This window comes from Nilaparvata lugens, chromosome 1 (genome assembly GCF_014356525.2).
Source record: "Nilaparvata lugens isolate BPH chromosome 1, ASM1435652v1, whole genome shotgun sequence".
Lineage (NCBI taxonomy): Eukaryota > Metazoa > Arthropoda > Insecta > Hemiptera > Delphacidae > Nilaparvata > Nilaparvata lugens.
The window spans coordinates 43002490-43030299 of record NC_052504.1 but is presented as its reverse complement, the minus strand read 5'-3'; the positions used below and the strand labels follow the sequence as shown (position 1 = coordinate 43030299).

Sequence of the window (27810 nt, the reverse complement as noted above, 5' to 3'; positions counted from 1 at the left end):
TATGGACAGAATGTGCTGTCTCATACCGCAAGGTACTAATAACCTATCATCCACAAAGCATAACCCATATTTGACAGTGATATCATTTTTCATATTAAAATAATGCCTCAAGTCATCCAAGTATAACTTATCCTTATTGTCAGGCCATCCATTAGAATAGAAATCCTTAATGCAAGACAAACACTCATCTTTATCAACAGCTTGTTTAAATCTCACCATCTCATCAGGTGTCATACTTAAGACAATTCCATGATCAGGACTAACAACTGAATGTACAAACACTTTTTCAAACCTACTAGAATCTTCAAGACTTTCCTCACATTTCTGGGAATCTCTACTCAAGTAATCAGCTATATGCATGTACTTACCCTGAACAAACTCTAATTTCAAGTTATAAGGAAATAACCTTTCTTTTAATTTCTTCAATCTATTATTAGCAACCTTACACATATTTTTTGTACAAATAGATAAGAGAGGTTTATGATCTGTTTGAACTTTAACTAGAGATCCATAAATATATTCATGAAATTTTGAACACGCAAACCAGATAGCTAACATTTCTAACTCTATTTGCGCCCATGACTCTTCATTGGAGTGCAAACTTCGAAATGCATATGAAATTATCCGCCCTTCTTGCATAATACAACAACCTAATCCCGTCCTGGATGCATCTGTTTGAATAATCAATTCTTTGTTGGGATCAAAGCTTGCAAGCACAGGGGCCATTGAAAGACTCTCCTTGATTTTATCTACAGCTTTGGAATGCAACCCAGTCCATACAAATAACACATTATCTTTTAATAATTCTCGTAGAGGAGCAGTTAAAGTTGCCATATTGGGCAAAAATTCTCTTACATAATTGACAAGTCCTAAAAACTTTTGAAGTTGCTTCTTGTTACTAGGATAAGTCAATGTCAGAATGGCAGATACACGTTCTGGATCAATAGCCATACCATTAACATCAAAAATATGACCTAGAAACTTGACTGTATCAACACAGTATTGAATTTTTTTCAAATTGAATTTAATATTATACTTGCGTGCTCTTTCAAATACCTCAATCAATATGTTATTCATTTCATCCCTAGTTTGAGCAGAAATAAGTATGTCATCAAAGTACAATACTACACCAGAAATATCTCCAAAATACTTATTAACTAATTTCATAAATGCCTCTGGTGCTACTGCCAAACCAAAAGGCATTCTCTTAAAACTAAGAGTCCCAATTGGACTTGCAAATGAGCACAGCTTACTTGATTCTTTAGTAAGTGGAATGTGATAAAATGCATCTTTAATATCTAATAAGCTATACAAACGTTTACCTTTCAACTTGGGGTGTATTTCACCAAGAGTGGGAATTGGAAATTTTTCAATTACAACACTTTTGTTCAATTCTGTTGGACTTGGACAAACTCTCAGAGATTTATCTGGTTTCTCCACAATAACTACATCATTTAACCATTCAACTGGTTCATCTGTTTTGCATAAAATACCTTCATCAATCAAGTTATTCAATTTTCTAATATAAGCATCCTTGAGCTTGTGTGGAACTCTATTATATGTGACAGTGGCTGGGGTTACATTATCTTTCAATTTAATACTATAAGAATCATTCACTTTACCCACCCCATCAAATACATCACCATATTTATGAATGAAATCATCTTTAGTTTTCAAATTAATTGTGACCTGGTCTGAATTTACGATAGAATTCGCATTTACTTCAACAGCCTCAAGCCGAGCAATCAACCCTAACCTAAAACAGGTCGACCTACTCAATAGTGGTTCTATGGATTTCAACCCATCAGATGGTGTAGTATCATCAACTACAAAAAAATCACTGAAAATGGTGCAACCTTTACACTCAAATGTGAGTTTTACTTTTCCTACAATCTTAATACTACCACCTCCATATGCACTAGCAACTACATTAGCCTGTTCCAAAGTCGGTGCTGGCACATAATACTTCAACATTTTACTATATAAAGAGTAAGGTATAGTATTGATATCTGCCCCAGAATCTAACTTAAATTTTACATTACAACTTTGAAACTTCAAGTACTCTCTCCAAGGTTCATCTGTATTTGCTTTTACTACATTTAAATCAACAGTCTCTACAGCAGTCATTTGTTTTCGGCACCCAACTACAAAATGACCAAACAATCCACATCTGTTACATGTTTTCCCATAAGCTGGACATGCTCTAGGTTGATGTTTTCGACCACACTTTTTACAATCATACGGCAGTCCGGCAGGTGAAGGTGATGAAATCTGCTTACCTGGAGTCTTCTTCCATCGTTCAGTCTTCGATTGTGAGTGATGTTGAGTAATGGCAGCCATTTCAAACTGTTTATCATTGTTAACCGACATCACAAGTTGATGATTCTCCTGTGCTGTCTCAGCTGCACGACAAAATTGAATAACTTTATCAAGATCAATTTCTGGATCTCGTAGAAGTCTTTCTTGCAAGGCTCGATCATGAAGTCCCAACACAATCCGAACTTTCAAAAGATTATCTGACTGTTCTTTGAACTCACAGTTCTTAATAAGCCTTTTCAATGATAACAAAAAATGATCAAATGCCTCACCTTCTTCCTGAGTGCATTGAAAAAATTAAAACTGCTCTATAATAACATTAGTTTTTGGTTCACAATGACGATTTAACCCTGCCAAGATATCCTTTACTGGTTTGTCTGTTAACCCTAACGACTCAATGAGATCATTGGCATCATCACCAATAAATGAATGCAACAAAGCGGTTTTAACTTCTTCTTTGGAATTATTTAGTTCATTTGCAGTTAAATATAGTTCAAACTTTCGTACAAACACTTTTAAATTCAATGACACATTACCTGAAGTCACATCAAGCGACGTAGGCTGAGATATTAACGACGACTGCGCCATGTTTTGTATGAACTGTTAAGTTTGCAATCAATTATAAGAACACTTGTTTTCATTAGTACACTCTTTTAGTTATTTGTGCAACTAGTGCGCAAAGTGACAGTTTGCTGCACCGAAAGAAACGTTTACGCCCGAGCCGTAGGCGAGGGCAGAATGGTTTCTTGAGTGCAGCAGAGGAACTTTGCGCACGTATTTCACATTAAGTTTTTCCTACAGTTACAATTGAATATGAAAAGTGGGTAATTATGGGTAAAATTGCCTGAAATCCATCAAATGTTTTTCTGTGTAATTTTATTATTAATAAAAACCTTAATCCTAAAATCTTAAGTTCTCGTTGTCCTTGGTTATAATATCTAATTAATAATTTGCGTGTTGTGCTTCGTTGCACCTCTGCTCACTATAGCAGCCCAGTCACTGTTACCAACTTCATTTTGATTTTGCTGCACTGTTGCTCCATATAGCCTACTAAGTATTTTGCGTTGCCATGTTGCAAATCTGGAGTGCAGAAAAGATTTTCCCGCACTAGAGCGGAAAAGTGATTCTTTGCGTTCTGTAATCAGTGCAGCAATGGCCACTTTTCAACGTAACTGTAGGAAAAATAAATTTCATCAATTCAAATCATTAATGATAATCAATTTCACATTACACATTGTTATTAAAGTCCACCATCTTAACTGACAGACTGGCGCTCCAATCACAGGTGCACCAACTCAACACCACGGTCTTTTATTGTCACATGTGAGGTATGCTATTTTAGTTTGGGGTAACACATCTAAACAGAACCTGGAAGAGTTTTCAAAATACAGAAAAGGGCTATTAGGTGTATGGAAGGTATAAATGATAGACTGGAGTCATGCAGGCCTTTATTCAAAAGACTTGGACTGCTAACAGTACCTTCTTTGTATCTTTATGAAACAATATTGTATGTGAAAATGAACAGTATAACCCAAAATTTTAATATTCATGATCACAAAACACGACATAGAGCCGATTATTATCTAGAAAGCCATAATAGCAGACTTTTTGAGAAAAAGCCTAGTTATATTGGTAGGGTATTTTATAATAAACTACCAAATACAATGAAAAATCAGGAAAGTATGAAAATATTCAAGAATCAACTAAAAAAGTTTTTAGTCGATGGAACATTTCATAGTATCCAAGAGTTCCTTTCCATCTGAATATCTGGGTTTGTTTCAAAATCTTGACATTCTGTGTGTATGAATACACAGTATTTTCTATGTTATAAATAAACTGGACAGCTTTTTTTTTAGGTACATACTGCGAGTTACATTCAAACCATATGTGTATATATATTACTTATGCATATTATATGGTATATTGACTTGTCTTATATTCCATCCTGGGGTCCCCAAGACGTACCGTAATCTAAAAAAAATTACCATTCTATGATTTCTTGGTGTAGGTGCAGGAAAATTATTGACTGAACGTAGTGAGGTCTATGTTATAACTTTCTTCTTCTTCTTAGGGTGCTTTTACGGTTTGGATTTTGGCGACCATCGTAGTTGCTAGCAAGTAGATATTTTTGGAACATTATCTGAGTTTGCATCAAGACAGTTTTGGAAATTGAATGAAATGCAACTAGGCCCACTTTGAATCTGTACTCGATTTTCAGTCATTTTTTAAAAATAGGATGAAGATAGGTACTTTATTTGTCACTGTAAAAGTGTTTTATGATTTGTATTCCAGTTGTGCAATCAAACAACATGCAACATGAAATCAAAATCTCATCTCAAATTTTGTCAAGAAGGCACTTTTGGAAATGGACGACTCAGTTGTAGTGCAATTATGACTTTGTTGGTTGCGATGCGAAACAGCTCTACCTACGGATTATTTGTCATACCAATGCCTAAGGTTTGCCAGTCATGGTTTTGCAGTGCGTATCTCTTCTAATTCCGCATATAATGTGACCTGAGTATTTACTTGCGACTTTTCTCTGTGTTCATGATTTCCGTTTCCTTATTCATGCAACGCAGGACACCTAAATTAGTGATCTTGTCTTTCCAAGAGATCCGCAACATCCTCCTGTACAGCCACATTTCAAAGGCCTCCAGCCTCTTAGAAATAGTTCTTGTATGACTGTCCATGTTTCCACTTTAGTAGATTGCCATAGTAAAGTAGTAGTAGATTGCTAAAAAAAGTAAATTCGTATGGCTTTTGTTGGTGGGGAGTCCCTTGCGGGAAGGTCTCACTGTCTGAATATATAATTTAAGCCGTCAATGGGCCTTTCACGACTGTCTTCAGCCGGGACCGACAGTTTAACGTGCCCATCCGATAACACGGGAGTGATGTGGTTAATAATCTTTTGGTACCTATTGAGAGGGTTTGAACCCAGGATCTCTATGCTGCTACGCAATTACTCTATCCACTAGACAACTGTTCATTCCGCCAGTAGATTGCTGTATTACAGCAACACATTGAAGACATAACATCAGCTCAAGAAGCAAACTACTTTACAGAAATACTAGTTAAATCAATCATATGAGTTACGGTACCTACACAAATAAACATGTGGTTCATAGGAAAAGAATTATAATGTGCGCTTCTATTATGTCAAAGATTCTATTATTTCAGCTGGTAATTATCATGTCAGCTGTGCTAAAAAAAACTTCAATATTCAAGCAAATCAAACTTTTCAACAGAAATGGCAACTCCAATGGATTTCATGAGAAGTTTTCAAAGTCTTCCTTTTAATGAGAAAAGTCCAATATTCATTCTAGTATCTCTGTATGTGCATCAGACGTCCACTTGTGGCATAGGACTTTGTAGTGCTGAAGATAGGAAGCTGAATCCAACCTTGGAGTCTTCAATTATTATATTATGTATTGCAATGATAGCAGCAAAATATGATTGGTGGCCACAGAAACTGATTCAAATCAATAAATTGAAATTTTTGGTGATGCTGATTTACAATGTGAGTAAACCTACATCATACTGTGGTGAATATCAGAATAATTTTTATTAATGGATACTATAGGTAAAAACCAATTCGCTCCCTTCACACAATAAATATTTTTATAACAGGATATATAGTTCATAATTAATTAGCCTATAGTGAGTAAAAATTATTCTAGTAAGTAAAAGAACGAATTTCATTTTTGACAATCCGGTATAGCTTAACAATCTGGAGCCACAACCGCATGCTGCTTTGCAAGCACCCTTGATTTTTACTAGATTAGTACAAAATGTTATTATTGGTTGAAATGTTTAATTGTCAACTCATTTAGAAAAGATTTTCCAATGTATGGTACTGAAGCAAATGTTGTATTGGAATTTGAAAATTCGGGTAAAAGAAAGGAGATGGGGCCGCGCTACCTGTGCGCCGGGCTATTGTTCCAAAAAGGTGCATCCTCTAACTCTCGACTAGCATTCTTCATTGTCCTCTGATTCTGCACTTCATTACCCTTTTAGTGGTCATTAGTGACCCTAATGCTTGAAGGCAATTCGTGTGCTTTCTTGAAGGCAATTCTAGCTTGTAGCATCAACTTACATATTACTTTGCACCTTACTTACATCTGTTACTTGTATTTTCTGCAATTATTGATTGTGAATCAGTGATCAAGTACTTGTATATTTTTTTATTATTCCCAATAATGCATTTCAATTCAATTCAATTTTATTTTCATGTTATGCATCGTATATAATACAATATTAACACAAGTCATAAACATCACATTATAAATACATTACATATGTTACTACAATATTTATATAAATTTACATTTGATGAAACTCAACTTGCTCACAAGCTAACTTGAGTTACATACAATACGATACTTATTGAACGTATATTTTATTGACGTGAGTTTTTGGCGTCCTTTCAAATTCTATATTAGATTGAACACAACTTGACAAACATATGTCTACGTATATTATGTGTATGTCAAGTCTCATTCAATCTCGTAGAATTTATAAGGACGGCAAACAAATGTACGCCCAAAAATCGATGGGGGCTTTACTTACACACCACGTACGTTTGACTAAATTTGTACCTATCATCGATAGTAATGTGTGTGTTTATCCAATCACTGTATGCTACCACTGATTTACAGCTGAAAGTGGCTTCAAGTAACTACACTGGTCCACCAATATTCCTCGGAATGGAAAACTTAACAACAGACCACGAAAATGTCAAAATTCAATAACATTAGGCGACCACTGAAGGGTCACTAGAGCATCTTCTATCTGTCCATCCATTGTTTTCGGCGGCTCCGTCTCATTTCTTCAACCCGAAAATTCTTTTGCCTTAAAATTGACCTTGGCTAGGCATTTATCCAAAAAATATTTAATGTAAATTTTTATGTTTCAGAGCTGGGTAGCTTTAGTAATAACCAACTTGGCTGAGAACTTATTCCTGAGTCCATTATTTAATTTTATAGGATTGATAGCAGACGTTTTTTCTTTTGGGGTGAGTTGATATCTTATATTTCTACCAGTACATCTGTCAATTTTTTATCATTATCACTTCTGGAAATTTTTAGGTTGCACTAATTTTAGTTAAATAATTTCAAGTAGAAAAGTTATTACTTATTGTTAAGTGGCAATCATTTCGTCTGGCTTTGTCTCATCAGATAACCGAGCACAAAATAAATTAATTTGTATTCAATAACTGATGGAATAGAATAGAATAAACTAGATGATTGGATAGATTTGATTTGATTAAATTTTCTCCCTGGAGACTCTTTAAAGAGTATAGGAAATCGTCAAGGACTATTTGTCAAAAAAATAAAGGAATACATATAAACATATATTATATACATCACATTCCACAATGTACATTGCAATTTAATCCTCCCAAAAGCCTCATTCTCCATCCATAGATTCTTGGATACTGTAGTAAACCCCGTTTGCTAAATATTTTCTCAATAGCTTTTTGAAAATATCCTTATTCTCATTTTCTCTCAAAGCTGACGGCAGTTTACTCATAAATTTCATACCCATACAAGAAGGCTTATTTTCATACTGAGCTGTCCTGTGGTATTGCGCAGAAAATTTACTCTCATTTCTAGTGTCATAATTATGTATGTCACAGTTTCTTATAAATTTTTTATTTCTTATATACATGATCACTTCGAAAATGTACAGTGCAGGCACAGTTAGTAGTCCTAGATCTTTAAAATACTCTCTGCAGGACTCTAATGATCAATATAGTTATCCCAAGACAAGTTCTGGTCCAGCAAGACACCTAGAAATTTTACAGACAGGTGTTGTTTAACATTCATTCCATTTATTTGAACGTTTATCTCTTCAAGATCTCTATAATTATTTCTATGTTTGAACTGCAAGAACTGCGTTTTAGTTTCGTTCACTTTGAGGTTATGTTGACTGGGGAATTGGGCTATGGCATGTACATTGACAAAAGTATCTAATTCTAATTTTTCTGCATCCTTTGCACTACAAATTTAGGATGTGTCGTCAGCATACTCGTCAGATTGACAACTCGTCAGACTTGTTGTCAGATAAATGACTTTTATTTACACTTTACAATGAAAGTGATGTGGGCGAAGTTGAGGCAATAAGAGCCTCTTCTTCCACTTAACCCACAAGAATCTTCTTCTGTCTGTGACCAGTGTTTATACCAGATAGACATTGTCGATTAATAAAAACACAAAATTCAAATAGGTACACTAATGTCAAGATGGCCAATCGAAGAGACTGACAAAACATACAATCTCCTCCTCACTCAAAGAATAGAGAGGGAGGTTAATTAGCTTCTTTCGGAGCACTTTCTTGAACACTCTCACCTCCAGCTCCCGCACATGCAGTGGAAGTCTATTGTAGATTTTTAATGCGCACATTGGGTAGCAAGTGTTCAGCTTAGCCAATCTAGAGTAGGGAAGGTCAATGTTGTCTCGCCCTCTAGTTGAATAGTTGTGTATCTGGCCTCTTGCTTGGAGTGTGTGAAGTTGGCCTTTCAGAAGTACAAGGGAGTTCAGCACATATTGACTGAAGACAGTGAGTATTCCCAGCCTCCTGAACAGTGGACGACAATGCTCCAATTGGTGATGATGTTATTATATGAATTACTTTCTTCTGTAGGAGGAGAATTCTGTGACATCCACTTGCATGCCCCCAAAGTGCAATCCCATGGTTGATGTGGCTATGGTATGCAGTAACCAGGTTATTCCTTGGAACATGGCTTCTCAGTTTCCGTATCAGATATGTTACTTTGGAGAGTCGGTTACTTATAATATCAATGTGTTGGTCCCATGTCAGTGATGAGTCAACCATGAATCCAAGGAGCTTAACATCAGGCCCTCCAAAAGGAGGTAGACCATGCCTCAGGGTGCAAAGAACATTCTGTGTCTTCTCTCCATTCATACACAGTCTGTTTGCCCAAAACCATGTGCTCGCCTCCTCCAACAGTTCAGCAGACCTAATCTAAGTGGAATCTATTCCACTAGAATAGAGAAGAGAAGTGGTATTTATTGTTTTATTCATTTCAATTCCAATACACATCTCATTAAATACAAAATTCATATATATTTCAATCTCTCTAGCTTTTAGCTATTTGAGGGATATTAAAAAAAATACAATTCCCATTTACTAGGTTGCAATAACTTCCAAAATAAACAAATATAAATATATAATATATTGAATGAATGTTATTAACAAAGTAAATTAGAAAATTCATAAATAATAACTTACAATAGTAAAACCTTCCTATATAATAATTATTAAATGATCGCTAGTCTGACGAAACTACTGTATTGTGAGTTTGCATTTTTACTGTTAAATACAACCATATGTCTCAATCATCAATTATTGTAATGAATAATTATTTCAATTTTATTTTAACTTCACCTTTTCCTTGTAAATTTCGCAATTCCAGAGGCAATGAGTTTAGAAGATATGGAATTCTGCACTCTGGAGTTCTTTTACCATAATTATTGTTAAATCTGTGGGGTCTATACATTCTGTTTCTTAATCCATAGTTTATTTCATTTATTTCTCTAAATTGGTTTTTTAAATAATTCCGTGTCAAATCAGTATAATTGGCTAGGGCCCCCATGGACATAATTCCCAATAGCTGGCGATCAATACCATTAAACAGAGTACTCATTATCCTATTTACAATATTCTGTAATGGCTGTTCTATGTATTTCGGAGCTAAACTGTATATTGAGATGCCATAGTACAGGGTAATCTGTATCATTGAATAGTAAATAATTATTTGAGTGCCAACAGGAAAATAGCTACTTATTCTAGAACACTTATAAAGTGCTGCTCTCATTATGTTTTTTAGTGAATCGTTGTGTGATTTGAATCTCATATCAGAATCGAAAGTTATTCCTAGGTGTTTTATACTTTTACTGTAATCAAGTTTTTGACAATTCCAATCATTCATTCTTTGGCTTCTTAGGCATACTGTTTCATGGCAAGTCAATTTAACAAATTCTCTTTCATCAACATTAATTCTTTGATTCTTAAATACTATCGCCTTCGTCTTTTGTGCACAGTGGCGCCATTAAACCAAACTGCTAGGGGGAGGGGCAAAAACCAAGAGGTATGAGGGGGGGAAAGGAATAAACCCAAAGGATAGAGGGTCCTGCGTTTTTCCCCATAAATGTTACATTCGAAGATTTTATTATATGCTTCATTTTTTCCAGTTTTATACAAATGTGATTGAAGTATCAATACAAACATATACATTATTAGTTATTAAATCTTAAAATATTTATTAGAAATATAGGTCTACAGAGAGGCTCTAAAGTAGGACTACATTGAAACAGATTTCTTGAAATAATGGAAAGAGATAAATTTTTCTTTTAAAATGACAATTTCAACAATTTCATTGGGATCATATTCTAATTGGAGAATAAATTTCAGTTAAAAAGCTAAATAAACATTAAGCTGTTCCCATAATTCTCACCAACTCTGTCCATACATTTCTGATTGTGCCCTTTCTTTTGCTTTCAATGTACATCTTGCAACTTGTTAATTCTCACGTTGAATAAGTTTATGCAATAACTTATTGTGCCCTGATCAATAATATTGTACCCATTCTATATTCAAGCTTCAACTAAACCACAGAGTAAAATATATTCTTTATTACTACGTACCCGTATCCATACTTTCAAGGAAATTTTGCTACATTGTTGTTGATCCGTATCAGGAATTTTACTACAGTACTACTGTTTGAAAAAGTATTAAATCAGAATTAGATTCTAAGGATTCGTGTGAATAGACCCGTATTTTCAATATTTATGTGATCCTTGGGGGGGCCTAGGCCCCCCTGCCCCTCCCCTAAATGGCGCCCCTGTTTGTGCATTAATTTTTATACTGTTATTAGAGAAATACTTAGTTATTGCCAAATCAAGATCCTGTTGTATTAGTTTCAAACCAGTTTCCAAGTCTTTGTGTACCTATTAGGCCTACATAGAATATATTGTCATCAGCATATTGCAGAACTTTACTTTTGAAATTCAAACTAGCAAAATCATTCATATATAATATGTTGAATGGAGTAGGTGACAAGATACTGCCTTGAACTAATCCACATGTCTGCTCATAGCTGCTACTAATATAACTACCTATACTTTCTGACGGTACAATTTGATACCAATAAAAACTTCATTAATTGAAATGAATTACTAGGTCTCAGACAGAAAAACAAAAATATTATATAAGACAATAACGACTAGAAAGGCTAAGATTATGGCTAACAATTTGAAATGAAAATCGTTCTCTAAATTATTTAATAAAATAATATTATGTGAATTTGAGGTTAGGTTCTATATAAACAAGACTTGTCGGCAATATCAATAACGATCAAGCTGAACATCTACAATTTAATCAGATACTCGCTAGCAAAATAATTGCATCTAGGTAGCATTCGTTAAGACGAGGACAAAAGGGTTTTGTAACGTATAGCATGCAAAAAAAGGATATGAATGTTTGAAATGTAAATATAAATGTTTATTGATATACGTGAGCAAATAAAAACACAAGAACATAATAAAAAATAAAAAGGAAGTAAGATCTAATTTTTCTACAGGCATTGATACATTCTGTACACTCGAGCCGAATCTGACTGTTCACCAATCAGAGCACAGTATTTGCTCGGCGCTAAAAAATATTTAATTCAAAATCTCCACATGGTCTTTATTGAAATTATAAAAAAATTGTAATTGTTGTAGCATGCATGAAACAAATTAGAATAAAATGAAAGTTGAGGATAGGAATATTCATGTTTAATAATAATAATAATTATGCTCTCGTACTATGGACTACTGGACAGTATTAAATTGTGTCATCACGGATTATTTAAAATCCACCAATAGGAAAATATATTTAAATTTAATGCAAATTTATAATCGGAAGTATCGTAAGAATAGGGGAAGACCAACTGCCCACTTGCTTGCCATAGAGACTGACCAAGACGCCAACCATCACAAGAGCAATAGACTGATTCCCTTATAAAAAATAATTTTTATTTTTTGCCAAAGTTTAAGTATCACAACTTCTAATAAGTGATAAACCTAACTCAGTGAAGTTGCTTTATGACATGAGTTATTAATTTGAATATCCCCATTGGAGAGGATGATAGCAGCCCATCAGAAAGGCATAGGACACATGAGGCAAATCCATGCTACATCTTTAAAATTTGTGAAAAATCTTCGCATGTGAGTTACAGAATAATTTACTGAGAGGGCCCTCAGTGCTTCGAATTAATAGAAATTTTATAGAGCTCGTCAAAGGTTTTACTTAAAAATCAAGCTTGATTTAAACATTATTATGCAAGTAGTATAAATAAGGGAAAAGTCATATTTAGAATTGCCGTGCTACCAATTTCTCCTAATTCGGTTGGATAGCATTTTTCACCTATTAACCTAATGAAAGTTATCGGCTCCAACGTAATAGATTCTTGATAAACTATGAATGGATCTATCACCTATGAATGAGAAATCCAGTTTTCAGAGCAAATCAACTTATAATCTTCAGAAGAATTTTGGCAATATACTACACAAATACACAAAGGACAATATCTTACACGCTTAAGCATCTAAAATCATTACGAGCTAAATACTTATCCACTTATATAGTTGAAAAACAATGGCTATAGGCTTGTAGACACACAAATCAATCAATTATAGACAAAATAGAACACTATAAACTGTTCAAAACTCAATTTAAAACATTAATAATTCACTTAAACAGAAAAATATTCAGAGAGCACAAAATTAGAACACACGCAGCCAGCCATCATTTTTAGAGAGAAGGACGCCTCCTCGTCAGAACAAAAACCACATCTCAAAATCAGTGTCTACGTCATGGACACGTCACCAAAAAATTATAAATTACAAGTTTAGAATTCACATTCTACATTTGTTCTCAATAAAACTTTATTTTGAAACTATTATTTTAAATTTTTATATATCATCTCTATTTAAATAATCCATTTATCTGTTGATTCTGTCAACTCAGCCTCGGTGACACCATGGAACATGCAACACAATCATTTACGATAAATTCTCAGTCAAAAAGTTGTCCGTATATCGATTACTCTGATATTTACTATAAAGTTTTATGGATCTCGAATTGAAGATTCGATTCCAATCGAGAAAAAATGTAATATTACAGAATACATATGATAACTAAATGTTAAATTATAATTATATCACTATTTGAAATTATTAAATATGCTCAGTTAATGAATTTAAATACCAGTATTATTAGCATAATAAGAATTATAGGAGCTTAAAGTTCACAAGATAAATTATTTATCTAACTTCCACTGATGGTCAAACTTATTATACCCTGAGATTTTTATATTCAAAATATCAAATATTATTGGAATATTGAATTATAAAATTCTAATTCGATAAGCCAAAGCGAGTCGAATAATTGAGCTATAGAAATCTGTAGAATGTATGCTGATATAAAAATCATGAAAGTTATTAGTTGATGCTATTAGCAGAATAAGAGTTTTAATTGAGCGATCTGTGATATTCTTCTTGTGTATTTTCTCATATTGTGTTTGCATTATTTGTTTCATATATTATTTTTTGCTCATTGATTTTATTGTAATAATTATATATTTATTGATTGAATGGTGTTCTTTTCATTTTTAATCCTGTCTTCATGTATGACCAATCTTGTGTACTAGTATTTCCATTTATTATTATTGACACATTAATAGAATTATCAACCAACTGTATTTCTCATCGAATAAGTTGGATAAATCAGCGATATACAGTACCGGTCACTAAATCTCCAGAAATAATATGTTCTCAAGATTTATTTAAATGGTTCAACCTATTCACTGAAATCAAACTGACTGAAATACAAGGTCCTAGTATTAAGTCGAAGCAGTATTACAGCCTCTTCTACATCTATAATAATTGCAGAGTCAATCAATGCAGCGGTGAAGATTGCCGATTAATAAAGCAGCAGCAGTTTGCAGCAAATGATAGCGGAATTTGGTATAAGCTCCTCGAAGAGCTGGTAAGGATCATATGGTATCTTTATTTCAGCAGGTGTCAAATTATCAAAAATATTACATCTTCACATGCTCTACCGACCGACTGCCAGCTGGGCACATGTAACCCCAAAAGGACGTTACAACCTGCATGCAAAGTTCTATCCATAAAATAATTCTCTAATAATCTTCCTAATTTACCTCCAATACCTATTTCACTTAATTTGCAAAGCATGATTTGATAATTCACGAGGTCAAATGCCATAGTCAAATCAGTTGCCACTGCTGTTACAAACATATTATTATTCAGAGATCTAATAATGTCACTTGTCATAGTTTCTAATAAATCAATAGTTGATTTTCCGGGAATGGAGCCATGTTGAGTCTTGTTTATTATACTATGTCTGGATAGATACTGTTGCAATTGCATTCCTATGAAGTGTTCCAGAATTTTCATAACAACTGATATCGATCCTACTGGTCTATATCACCCCAGATTTTTCTTTGATCCTTTTCTAAAGATGAGTCTAAGATAAGTTACTCTCATTGGTTGTGGTATATTACCAGTTTCAACAATTCTGTTGATCAAATGAATCAATTTTAGTCTCAGGTATAATATATCACTTATTACATATTGTGGTCTAATCATATCTGGTCCTGAGGATGACTTACCATTCAGTTTATTGATAGCCAAATACAGAGAATGCAATGCCTATTGAATGATTTCCCTCTCTTAAATACTGAGATAAGTCAAAGTGTTGCCCATTCATTCCACCATTAACCTCTTCAATTGTCAATTTTTCCTTAAATTTTTCGGTCAAGTCATGCATATGATTTTCTTCTGTTACTTTGAAATTATTTTTGATTGATTCCATTATGGTTGGTCTACGTTTTTTATTGATAAATTGATTGTAAGTTTCCCTAGTCTTTTTAGTATAATTAAAATTATGGGAAAATAATCTATGGTAATAAAATCTCTTCTCCAAACGAATTCTATTTGTCAGGTCATGTCTAATTGCCTTGGATTGGTTTATTAGTTCTAAATTTATGTTTGTCCTTTTTAAGCCTTTGTCATGTGCGATTTTTTGTATCTATTATTATTTGCTTTATAGTATTATTAATCCAGGGATTCCTATCTTGTTTATTGTTTACTTCTATCCTTATTGTACTATTATCATCAATGTATTCAAATCTCTTAACAATTTCATTGTAGATACAGTATCTGATGGGTTTCTAAGATCTAGGATAGGCCACCAGTTTTCCTTTCTAATTAATTCATTAACTTCTTTTGTATTAATAACACTCTTATAATCATTATCTATTTGTCTATCCGAGGATTTATTCATACTGATCTTTACCCATGTCCAATAATGGTCGGAGATTTTGTTCTCAACAATAAAATAAGTATAAGAGCTTTCATGATTTACTTCAACATTTACGTGATCTAAACATGATGACACTAATACATTATTCTAATTATATCTCCTCTCTAGTAGGCTTTTGAATACTATTATAGAAATCATATGAATACAAAACACTAAGATAATTGTCTACCCATATCTATCATTCAAGTAACATATATTTAATTTCATCATAAAAGTTAAAAACATCTCCTTAGCAACGGAGATGAAAATTTTCAAAGTCCCAGTTTTAACATAATTTTATTTTCAATTCCCTTTTTGGATAGTTTTATGCCTTATATTATTTGATGTCAACTATTTCTCAAGGTTTGAAAACAAAAAGTTTTTTTTAAAGTGGATTTTCATAGAGAAATTTTAAAGGCAAGTCTAAGAATATTTTCTAACCTCGAAATGTTTTATGGGGAAGTAGGTGTTGATGTTTTTCAACGTTTCTGCCTAGTGTTTTAAAGTACTGTTTTTAATTTTAATGTGAATAATTGTACATTATAGATATTGAGTGGATTTTGAAATCAATTTGAAGCTCATTTTTTTGCAAGCAGGACACATTCCAGTAATGTCTCCCAGCTACATAGGCCAAAGTCCTTTTCAGGGCAATCCAGATAGTTACTTACTTAGAATAGCACAACTTAATATTGAGGGCATGACAAGAGCTAAAGGAGAAATTTGTGGAAAAATGAGTAAAGATCTCAAAATTGACATCATACTGATTCAAGAAACACATGTAGCAGCGAATATGGATAACAAGCTGAAGATTCCTGGCTATACACTTGTTAACAGTTTAAATCATGATAAGCATGGAATTGCCACATTTGTTACATCGAATATTGCTTCTAGTTGTAGTGGTTTAAATGAAAATAGTCATGCCATAGGCATAGCATACGGAGGGCTGAGTATATTCAATGTGTACAAACCACCTGGGGAAGAATGGGAGAACCCTGCCCTCCCTCATGCTGCACATCCGTGCATATATGCTGGCGATTTCAACTCTCATAGCCCTCTGTGGGGCTACAGAACTGAAAACAGGGAAGGTGAGAGTCTGATTCGATGGGCTGAAGTAAATGATTGTCACTTGGAATATGATGCTAAACAAGGCAGCACTTTTCATTCTGCCAGATGGGGAACTTCTACCACTCCAGATCTGTGCTTTGTGTCATGTAATAGGGAAGGTAGACCTTTGCATGTGACAAGATCAGTTGAATCAAGATTCCCTAGAAGTCAACATAGCATGGTGGTTTTGGAAATTGGCATGAGGTTGCCATGTGTTCAAAATCCTGAACTTCCAAGGTGGAATCTCCGTAAAGCAGTTTGGGCAAAGTTTACTGAAGAAGTGGAAGAAACAGTATCCAGAATCCCTATCAACATACCAAACTATGGAAGGTTCAGTAGACTGCTTTTCATTGTTGCAAAGAGATCTATCCCAAGAGGCCATAGAAAGAATTATGTCCCTTGTTGGAATGCAGAATGTGATGGTTTACTGGCTGAATATAGAGTTTCACCAACTGATGAGCTTGCCAATAGCCTGATAAAAAATTTGGATGAAGAAATACGCAATCGTTGGATGGAAGCCATGCAAAGTCTGGATTTCACTCACTCCAGCAGAAAATCATGGAGTTTACTCCGAAAGCTCAGTGGGAACACAAGATACATGAAAAGAGCGGATGTGACTCCTGATCAAATAGCTGACATCTTTCAGGAAAATGGTGATATAGATGTGCCCCCAAAGCTGAAAGCTCAAATGAAGCAGAAACTACAGAAGGAGCTGAAAAATTGCATGCAATAATCCTTTTTGGCTGAGTTGGTAAGTTCTGAAGAGATTATAGCTGCCATTAAAAAGATGAAAGGCAATAGAGCACCAGGAGTTGATGGAGTTCTGCCTGAGTTTATCAAGAATTTGGGACCAGAAGCTATAATGTGGCTCTCAAAGTATTTTTCTGAAGTAATGGTTAGAGCTGAGCTCCCCAGATCCTGGAAAAAAACAAAGGTCGTAGCAGTATTGAGCCAGGAAAAGATCAAAGAGACTCAAAAAGCTATAGACCAATAGCCCTGTTGTCAGTTGTGTACAAACTTTTTGAACGAGTCCTGCTGACAAGAGTCGGGAGCAGAATAGATGAGTGTTTGCCAGAGGAGCAGGCTGGTTTCAGGGAGGGTAGGAGTTGTGAGGAACAAGTATTGGGGCTCACAACTTACATAGAGCATGGGTTTGAGAGAAACCTCAAATCAGGAACCGTATTTCTGGACCATAGTGCAGCATATGACACAGTGTGGAGATCTGGTCTTCTTCTGAAGTTAGCAAGGATCCTGAAATGCAAGGCAACCATCAATCTCATTGGAGCTATATTGAGAGACTGTACATGCCGTCTCTTTATGGTAAACTCAGCACTATAAGAAAATTACAAAATGATTTACCTTAAGGATCGGTTCTTTCACCAATTTTGTTCAATATTTACACTGCAGACCTGCCTGTTACTCAATCACGCAAGTTTATTTATGCTGATGACATTGGGCTTGTTACTCAAGGTCGAAATTTTGAACAGCTCCAAATTGTGTTGAATGAGGACTTTGAGTTAATGGCAGAATACTTCCAGCAGTGGTTCTTGAAGCCAAACCCGTCCAAAACTGTCTCAACAATATTCCATCTCAGTAACCAGCATGCAAAAAAGACAATTGATCTCAGGTTATGTGGCAAAGAATATCTTATCAGGAAGCTCCCCGTTACCTGGGAGTCAGACTTGATAGATCCCTCACATATCGACAACATCTGCAGGGGTTGAGAGATAAACTGAAGACAAGGCTAAATATCATCAGCAAACTTGCGGGAACAACCGGGGACATGAATGGCCTTAGAACATCAAGTCTTGCACTTCTGTACAATACAGGGGAGTACTGATCTTCTGTCTGGGCTCGCAGCAGACATGTTGAGAAAATTGATACAGTTTTCAATGAAACTATGAGGAAGACTAGTGGGACATTGAGACCAACAGGGACTGAGTGGTTGCCTGTGCTTAGTAACATCATGCCTCCAGATCTCAGAAGGTTGGAGAAGAAGAACAAGTTCATTTCCCAGTTGCATTCACGAGGATCTCCCAGTCTCTAGAGATTTGGACCAAGGCGCCTCAAGTCAAGAAGATACTTGAGACTTGACGAGCAGGAGGGAATTAGAAGTGCAAGGGAGTTATGGAGACTGAGATGGTTGCAGGGAGAGGTCAGGAACAAAGGCCTTGTGGATGTCCCTAATGACATTGTTCCTGGCACCCAGCTGAGACGTAGAGAGTGGTGTGGCCTTAACCGGTTCAGGACGCAGGTGAGAAGGTGTGCTGAGCTGATGACAGCATGGGGATACACATCTGATCCTCTGTGCCAATGTGGACAAATTCAGTCAATGAACCACCTAATATCTGAGTGTCCACAACACTCCTATCATGGAGGGCTGACAGCCCATATATATATAACGGGGGGATTCATAATTATGGTAAAATATTTTAATACGTGATAGTAGAGGTAAAAATAAGGAAAAAAGTTCATATAAACATATATCCATAAACGCTTCATTAGCAAGCTATACAGGATGAAAGATTTCGCCCGGAATTCAGTTCCTCTGGTGAAATACACTGATGCTGAATTGCTTGGGGACTAGTTTTTGAAAAACTTATGCTGGATTCATATGGAAAAATATCTGAAAAATTGAATAAAACTAGTCTGGAAGCTGTAGTGTGAGTAGTTTTTGAGAAAAAAGTTGAAATATGCAAAAAAATTGAGTAGAAAAACACAGACTTCTACGTTTGATGCCCAATAACTTCCTTTAATGACCAGTAAACAAATAATTTTTTGCAATAAAAATTGTAGAGAATTTAATTCTGAAAAGAATTATGTTTGCTGTGTAAACTAAATTTGAATAAAAGTTGAATAAAATGTATTCTTATGTAGTACATTACACCACAAAAATTTGCTGTTTTGTGAGGAGAGAACTAATAACTCATAAGTTGTAGCTGATTGCAAATAGAATATGCGGTTTTTTATGAAAAGTTTTTTTTATATGAAAGTAGCATAATTATCTAAATGACATTAAACCTATACCAGAAGACTAGTAGATTATGCCATTAAGCCTGGGAGGAAGCTCGAACAGAAGTAGATGATCTCCTATGATGATTCCTGCCCAAATGTTTACTGATAACTGATGTTGTGGAAGATTAGGATTGATGGCATGAGGATTCTCAGCTGCCCAAATATGTTGGTTGTGGCGTTAACGATAGCTGTTCTTGTAAAGTGTGCCTCGTTGGTGAATAAAACGGTTGTTAAAAAGTTTGGGTAAACAAGTTTTACTAAAAACGATCGGCAAATACCATCATGGGGAATACAGTCTCGTGGCAATAGAGTATGAACTTTCTGGAGGTGGTATGGATGTTATTGTTGATATTTTAGTATCCTCCAAATAATAGACTGATTGACATTTAACTGCACTGACAATTCTCTCGTGCTCTTCTCTGGATGTTCATAAATTTCATTAAGAACTTGTTCTTCTAACTCAACAGTCATAGTAGATCGGGGTCTGCCTGCATAAATGTGCTCTTGGGATATCAAAGAACATGTTTCAGACAGACGTTGATGTATAGTGGCAAAAAACCTTGAACTTGGACATACTCGGTTAGGAAAGTTCTCTTGATACAAACGTCTTGCTTCAGTACTATTACAGTGTCCCATTCTATACATTAAATGCATCTCAGCTAATTCGGAGTATGAATAATGTCTAAGATTACCTGCCATTTTTTAAAAAGTTGAAACTCAACACAAAAGCAAAGTGGAATGGTTACAAATAACTGGTTAATAGATTAAACAAAAAACACACCGCGGTTACATTAGGCCTAACTTACAGTTTGTTTTTTTTTTGTTCAACAGTGAGCTAAAATATTTCTGAAAATAATTTCCAGCTGATAATTTATATTAAATATTTTCTTATTTGAATAATAATGAATCAGCTGTTTTGGAACAGCTGTTATTAAAATCCATGTTTTATTTGCAATCAGCTACAACCTATGAGTTATTATTTCTCTCCTCACAAAACAGCAAATTTTTGTGGTGTAATGTACTACATAAGAATACATTTTATTCAACTCTTATTCAAATTTAGTTTACACAGCTAACATAATTCTTTTCAGAATTAAATTCTCTACAATTTTTATTGCAAAAAAATATTTGTTTACTGGTCATTAAAGGAAGTTATTGGGCATCAAACGTAGAAGTCTGTGTTTTTCTACTTAAATTTTTTGCATATTTCAACTTTTTTCTCAAAAACTACTCACACTACAGCTTCCAGACTAGTTTTATTCAATTTTTCAGATATTTTTCCATATGAATCCAGCATAAGTTTTTCAAAAACTAGTCCCTAAGCAATTCAGCATCAGTGTATTTCACCAGAGGAACTGAATTCCGGGCGAAATCTTTCATCCTGTATAGCTCGCTAATGAAGCGTTTATGGATATATGCTTATATGAACTTTTTTTCTCATTTTTACCTCTACTATCACTTATTAAATTATGAATCACCCTGTATATATATAAATATATTAATCATCATGATAATATTTTCTTCATTTTTATCCTCTCCAGAGATAAACTTTCCAATTCATCATTAAAAGAATTAACATTTTGATTTGGAGGTCTATAGTATGCTGCTACGATTATTGATTTATCCCTATCACTAACTTTCAAACATATCAATTCAGCAGATTCAAAATATCTGTAATTTCTTCTATTTTCAAATTCTCTGTATAGAAGATTGCTAATCCCCCACCTCCTCGACCATCTAGTCTACATCTGAAAATACTAGAAAATCCAGAGATCCCATACAATTCAGTTTCCTCACTCCTTAGATTAATCTCATTCAGTTTAATTAAATCCATCTCATCAATAATCAATCAATTCAATTCAATGTTCAATGTATCCCAATGTTTCCTCAAAGATATTACATTTGTACATATACATCTAAATTCAGTTATTGATTTATCAGACTTTTTTAAAAGGTTTTTCGTATCAATCCAGTCTGAGAAATTTATAAATGTACGGTATAATCTGTACTCAAGTCCTTGTCTTTGAGTTGTATCATTGTTGTATGTTCTTATCTGATATGAGAAGAAAAATATAATCACTAGTCGAAATCGTGAATAATAGTAAATAATGTACAGTATATTATCAAATTACCAGAATTGCACAATCAGCTCCTGCACCTCTATATATTACGACTTATGGTTGTGCTTTTCAGTAACATGGCACAAAGAGACAAATAAAAGGGGGAACCAATTTTGAGTCTATCCTGAAAATACTAAATTAATTGTCATAACGTCTTAATTCATAATGATCAGGATTATCTCATAATTCATAATTCATAATTATCTTCCGCCTGCCAACACTTTATCAATCTCCCGCCACATAATCCTGCCATCAATTGTCCATGTATTTCTTACTAGTAGGTAACCCGTGCTTCGCAAGGGTCTATTTTAAAACTTCAAAATGAAAACTTGACGTAATAAAAAATCGAAAGTTGAAAATAGACCTATAACCATCCTCGGTTAATGAAGAGTCTATATGCAAAATTTCAAATTAATCAGTTGAGTATATTTCAGACGTGATGATGCGTCAAACATAATTCCCTATTCCTTACGTGTATAAGCCAGTTCTTTCCTTTATTATAGTATAGAAAACTGAAGAATACATAATACTTGGAAACCTCACAGAATCATAATATTGATTTTTCCAATACATCAATAAATTTTAGTTCGATTAGGATCCTCCCCAATTTGAATCAGGCAGCCTTTTGTTTTCCCAATTCCAAACAAAATACCTAAAATACTCGTTTCACTGGGAATTCGTGTCTGATAGTACATTATAGCTGAAGAATATAAATTATTTCTTATTTTATTGTGATCTATTCATGTTTTTCTTATGAAATTCAATTATAGGCCTACAGCATGAAGACTATGTCCAATTCATTTGTACTGGTGGCAATTTTACATTAAAAATAATTATTTGATAAAATCCAAGTTCAATAGTAATGAAAACAAATTCCTTCAAAAAATAATTGATAATAATACGTTTCGAGGGAAAAAATTAAGAACAAAAAAATGGGAAGCCTCGGGGATTTGAACCGAGGAACCATAGCAAGCGCTCCATAAGCAAGCGTTTTACCACTTCGCTACATAGACGTTCATAAATGGTAGTCTTATAACCTGCTCATAAAAAGACACACTTTGGGCTATGGAACTTCATGTAGCCTACGGTAGCATAGATGAATTTGAACATTAATATTCTGAAAAATCTGGAAGGAAAATTGAAATTTGGGCTTCCAGGTGCACGAGATTGACATTTTTAGAATCTATGTTCAAAATTTGAAGATCTAAATCATTCCCGTTTTTCAGGTATGCAATCCACAAGTTGACATGTTTTGATGCGAACAAACGAACACACGAACAAACACAACCCTACTCTCTCTTATTATATAGATACCAAAGATACAAATTCTGTCATCTGTTTCTTGGAACAATTTGTTGCGACGCTGTGTCAGATGTTCACGATCAGACCGGTGCCGCTGAGTATTCGTCTTGCAGTCAGGATGATCCGCTTCGTTTCAAAACTAACGAATTGCTCGTGATGGAGGACGAGGTTGCTGTTTATTATTTGTTTGGGGCAGTGACGCATACACACGGCCAACTCGATGACATCTGTCGATCTTAGCAAGATCAACTTCCAGTTTCAGTTTACCGCGAATGAATCCTGTGACAGTGTTTGTTATTTTTTCACCTTGTGATTCAGGGATGCCGAAGATACGAATGTTATTTCGTCGCTGGTATTGCTCCAAGCCGTCAAATCTCTCGTCCATAGCCTCTTCACGCGCCGCAGAATCCTTTTTAATGGTCTCGATCTCAGATGTGAGAGCGGCTATCTTCTGCTCTGCCTACCTCAGCCTTGGCTCATAGATAGACGATACGTGAGCAGCAATCGACTCCATCAGCTGATCGGATAACTTTTTGAACAGTCTTTCGACAATCATTATCAAGTTGATTATCTTGGGCTAGAAATGCACTGATAGTTTGTTGAACGAGCCACTTGTCGAATAGCTGCCCTTCCCCCCCACTCCCTTCGACAGTGGTAGGGGAGGTGATGTTGGACTCAGCTGGCTTATCTTTCGTCGTCTTGCTGCGAGTATTCAATGACATTTCAACTAGGCCTATTCAGTTTAAAATAAACTTCAACTTGTAATAGCTAAATAACCACCGTTCGAACTGATATAAAACTTTACACATATTCAGTACTGCACTGGAAGACTCGTGCACCATAAACTCGCGTCTCTTACTTCACAAAAACCGTGCAAAAACTCAGAATTAAGAGGAGCCGATATACAACGTGTCAGGCCGCAATAATTTCTTATCTCGTAAGAATAGTTTTGTTGCTCAATAGGAATAAACATAGAATATTCATTGATCTTGACAAGTTCCAAGGTGAGGTAGGCTACATGGAAGTGACATACATTTACATGATTATGGTGAAGTTTGGAATTGTTACGGTAGGTAGTAAAATCGAGAGTGAGACAAAGCCAGTTAATGTTGTTAATATGGTATTGGTTCTTCATTTTTTAAAACAATACTTATCGGAATGATTGGGGAAATAATAATGGGTTAACCTTACCTATTTTCTCCCACATTTAAATAAGTAAGAAAAAAATTACAGTAGCTATACATCACAATAGTTATATACAACTTCACAAACTGTAGTTTAGGAAACTTAGTCCGTAACATGCATAATATTATTAGGGCTTAATAGAGTCTGGAAGTAAAATATCACTTAAAAAGTGAGTTTGTAGGCTATATACTCGAACAATAGTCGAAAATAAGTCATATCTTTTAGAGATAACATTTTTAAACTCTAACAATTCTTTCACTGTAACCTCAAAATTGTGAATTAATTTCTAATTACTAACTGAATAGCAGTGAAGCCAATTTCTGAATATTTGAAGTGGAACTTTTATATCCTCTCGTGTGGTAATTTATTGAAAATTTCAGTTATCTAGTCAGAAAGTGATCATCTCAGATAAGGTCTACAGAAAGGTAAAAAGTTTAAAATGAAAACAAGTTGGATCTTCATTCTTACATAATTTCCAGTTCAAAAATGTTGTCATCAACTTTATGTTCATATAGGCTAATCACACAATTTTCCACACCCATGATAAGAAAGTTATTGAAAATTCAACATCTGAATATAATGATTCAGTGAATCAGGCGTTTGCTTTCAATCCATCCGAAATGTTTAGGATTTATAAATTATGCTTGTATTACCAGTTATATAACTTATCATCAAAGAAATTAATTTTCCAAAGAATAAGACAAACTTTTGCTCATTCTAAGAAGAAAAGTGTTTGTTTCCAGGTGAGCTTCATATCTGGAGAAGATTCACAAGTTTCGGAACTATCTGACAAGCTGGGATGCATGATATTATTGCTTCTGTCACTGGCGTTTTTGTATTATACTCTCACAAATGACGGCGGAATCGGATTATTTATAGGCGATTTGAAAAAGTAAGTCCATTGATAACCTAACTTTTTTGTAATTTGTTACTAAGCAAATTAATCATGTGAAAATTAATTCTAAACCAATTGCCTATTCAGGGTATCGGGTAGGCTAGTTGTATTCTTTTCAGGGAAGAGAGTAGGCTATAATTTTTATCAAAATGAATTTTTATTTTTTAAAAATCCGCAATGAAATGCCAAGTGGATTTATTGTGAAGCGGATTATTCCTTCAAATACAAAAAACTTATTACTTAAATCTGTAGGTTCTCTCATTTCCTACCATCATCACTTCCCATCACCCATGAACAAGCCTCTGAAGTTCATATATGTTTGAGCATCGCCCAAATCGGGGGCTGATTGGGACTCAACGGTTCAGGCTCTGTACCATCTTGTATTCTAACACCCTGCAATAATTCAGCTTCCCCATAATTTGTTCCGCATCAACGCATTTATTAACTGGTCTTTATGGAAGTGAAAAGTAAGTTCAATGACGATAAACTTTGGAATGTCAGACTGAGAACCTATATTACTACTGTATCGGCAATTTATTGTTGAATCATTCGCAAATGAAGTAGGTAGAGAATGATGCAATACTAGGAAGGAGGAGTGCTTAGTTTTATAGTAAATTTTGACCGATTCAACTCCACTCTGGTCCATTTGCACAATAATTCATTGAATTTAGCCACCGTAAAATGAAATCGTTGTACTGACGTCGGATTCGCACATTGGTTCTCATAGGTACGTGGATGACGTCATTTTATAGTGATGAGATTTGATTAGATTTCAATCTAACTACCCATATCCAGGAAATTGTTAGTTTGAACTTTTTGGGAATATAAAGCTTACTAAAATTGTTTATCATCAACAGGTACATAAAGAAGTGGCGAGAAGCTAGAGAGTTCAAAGCAATGGCATTGAGTTGCATTTCGGAATCAAGATATGATAAGCCAGCAGGATATGAGCCACGACGCCCAAACCAAACCACCAAGCAACGGCAACGAAGGAAAAACACAGACAAACATGTCTCTCCTAGAAGGTGTCAGTCTTCCGGGAAGTTCAGTGATTGACAATACTTACCAGCACCAGTGTTCGAGAAACAATCGTAGCTGTATCCAAAACAGCCTGTTTTGCCAATCATCATTTGATAAATAGTGAGCTTCATGAACTTTGTATATTTATATTATGATGCTAATCCTGTACCCATGATAATATATAAGAAACCGGAGATACTTTATAGGATCCGGCTATAGAGCCTCGTCTATGATTTTTTGATTTCCAGACCTTGTATAAGGAAATAAAGTTACTGTATTGTAGGACTACGTGTCATACATTACAATCCAGGAATTTACCATGACAGAAATGGCCTAGGGGTGGGCTTCAATGCTATAATTAGGATTATTATTAGTATACATTTGTAAGTTTGCAGTGACTACTGATGAAAATAGAATGAACAATTTAATATTTTTCAACAGTAGAAGTTATGCATTTCAATTATATTTGTTTCAGTGGAGAGGTTAAGAACTTTATTGACACTCATGAGTATATAAGTATAAATTTATACTCAAGTTATATATATTTCAACCTTTTGTGAATTATCTTTTATTCCAGTCTATGACTTAGAAGATTTGTAATTGATATAATTCATTTTTTTACTATTGTCTATGACAATGACCACTCAACACAATGATTATCAATAGTTGTTTCTGCAACTGTTTTATAATGAGTGTCCTTAAAGCAGGAGTTGAATGTGAGTTACGAAATGAGCGAGCGAAGCGGGCGAGTGCTCACGTCTTCGTTTTCTCAGCTTTTTTAAGAACTGATTGCAAAAAAAGCAATTAAAATTTGTTGCACAAGCCCAACTGAAGTATAAAAATGTTGTATTGGAAGAGGTTGGAAATATAACGCAAACTTCCACCCGAAATTGGCGGGTTTTAAACGTTCTCCCTGCTTTTTCTTGGCTTTTTCAAGAACTAATTGACAGAAAATGTTCGAATTCGGTACAGGAGCTCATTTAGGGTCTACAAATATTGTCTTAAGACGAACTCAAAATTACACCAAAGACACACTCAAGATAGGCGGCGTTTCTACTGCGTTTTCCTAGCGTTCCCCAGCGTTTAAAACTTGATTTCTTTATTCTGCGTTCTCTCAAATTTTCCAAGAATTAATTAAGGGGAAATGTTCAAATTGAGTACAAATCTCCAACTAAGATGTACAGTGTTGTATAAGAAGTGTGTTATAACGGAAAATTATGCCCAAAATCGACGTTTTTCCAGATTTTTCTCAGCTTTATCAAGAGCAAATCAAATCAAATCAAAATTTATTTCCATAAAATTTTCTAGATTGAAGAAAATGTAAATCAATATGATAACAGCAAATACACTGAAGTTTAGATGATTTATTCTCGTATTTATTTTTTTTCCCGGATTGAAATTCAGCTCAATTTATAGAAATCAGTTATTCATTTATTTAAATTTTTTTATTCTTCAAGATGGCAG

General features: G+C 34.5%; 1 protein-coding gene across 3 annotated transcripts; it reads left to right on the top strand.

Annotated features, from left to right (window-relative positions):
- The first annotated feature begins 1339 nt into the window (after positions 1–1339).
- Positions 1340–27640, top strand: LOC111052685. 3 transcript variants are annotated; one of them, XM_039434364.1, is made up of 4 exons: positions 1340–1870; positions 7229–7327; positions 25175–25323; positions 26184–27640. In XM_039434364.1, the coding sequence occupies exons 1-4, from the start codon at positions 1655–1657 to the stop codon at positions 26380–26382; spliced, it is 663 nt and encodes a 220-aa protein (XP_039290298.1). In that variant the 5' UTR covers positions 1340–1654; the 3' UTR covers positions 26383–27640. The 3 variants fall into 3 exon arrangements, with proteins under 3 accessions (XP_039290298.1, XP_022195126.2, XP_022195127.1); XM_022339434.2 differs by lacking the exon at positions 1340–1870 and adding an exon at positions 5527–5833; XM_022339435.2 differs by lacking the exons at positions 1340–1870; positions 7229–7327 and adding an exon at positions 24199–24315.
- The last annotated feature ends 170 nt before the right edge of the window (positions 27641–27810 follow it).

Bases quoted from the DNA above. Each gene is read 5' to 3' on its own strand.
- LOC111052685 (XM_022339434.2), top strand. From the start codon at position 5,564: ATGGCAACTCCAATGGATTTCATGAGAAGTTTTCAAAGTCTTCCTTTT. The intron at 7,328-25,174 runs GTGAGTTGATAT...GTTTGTTTCCAG, and splicing joins CAGACGTTTTTTCTTTTGGG to GTGAGCTTCATATCTGGAGA. The intron at 25,324-26,183 runs GTAAGTCCATTG...TATCATCAACAG, and splicing joins TTTATAGGCGATTTGAAAAA to GTACATAAAGAAGTGGCGAG.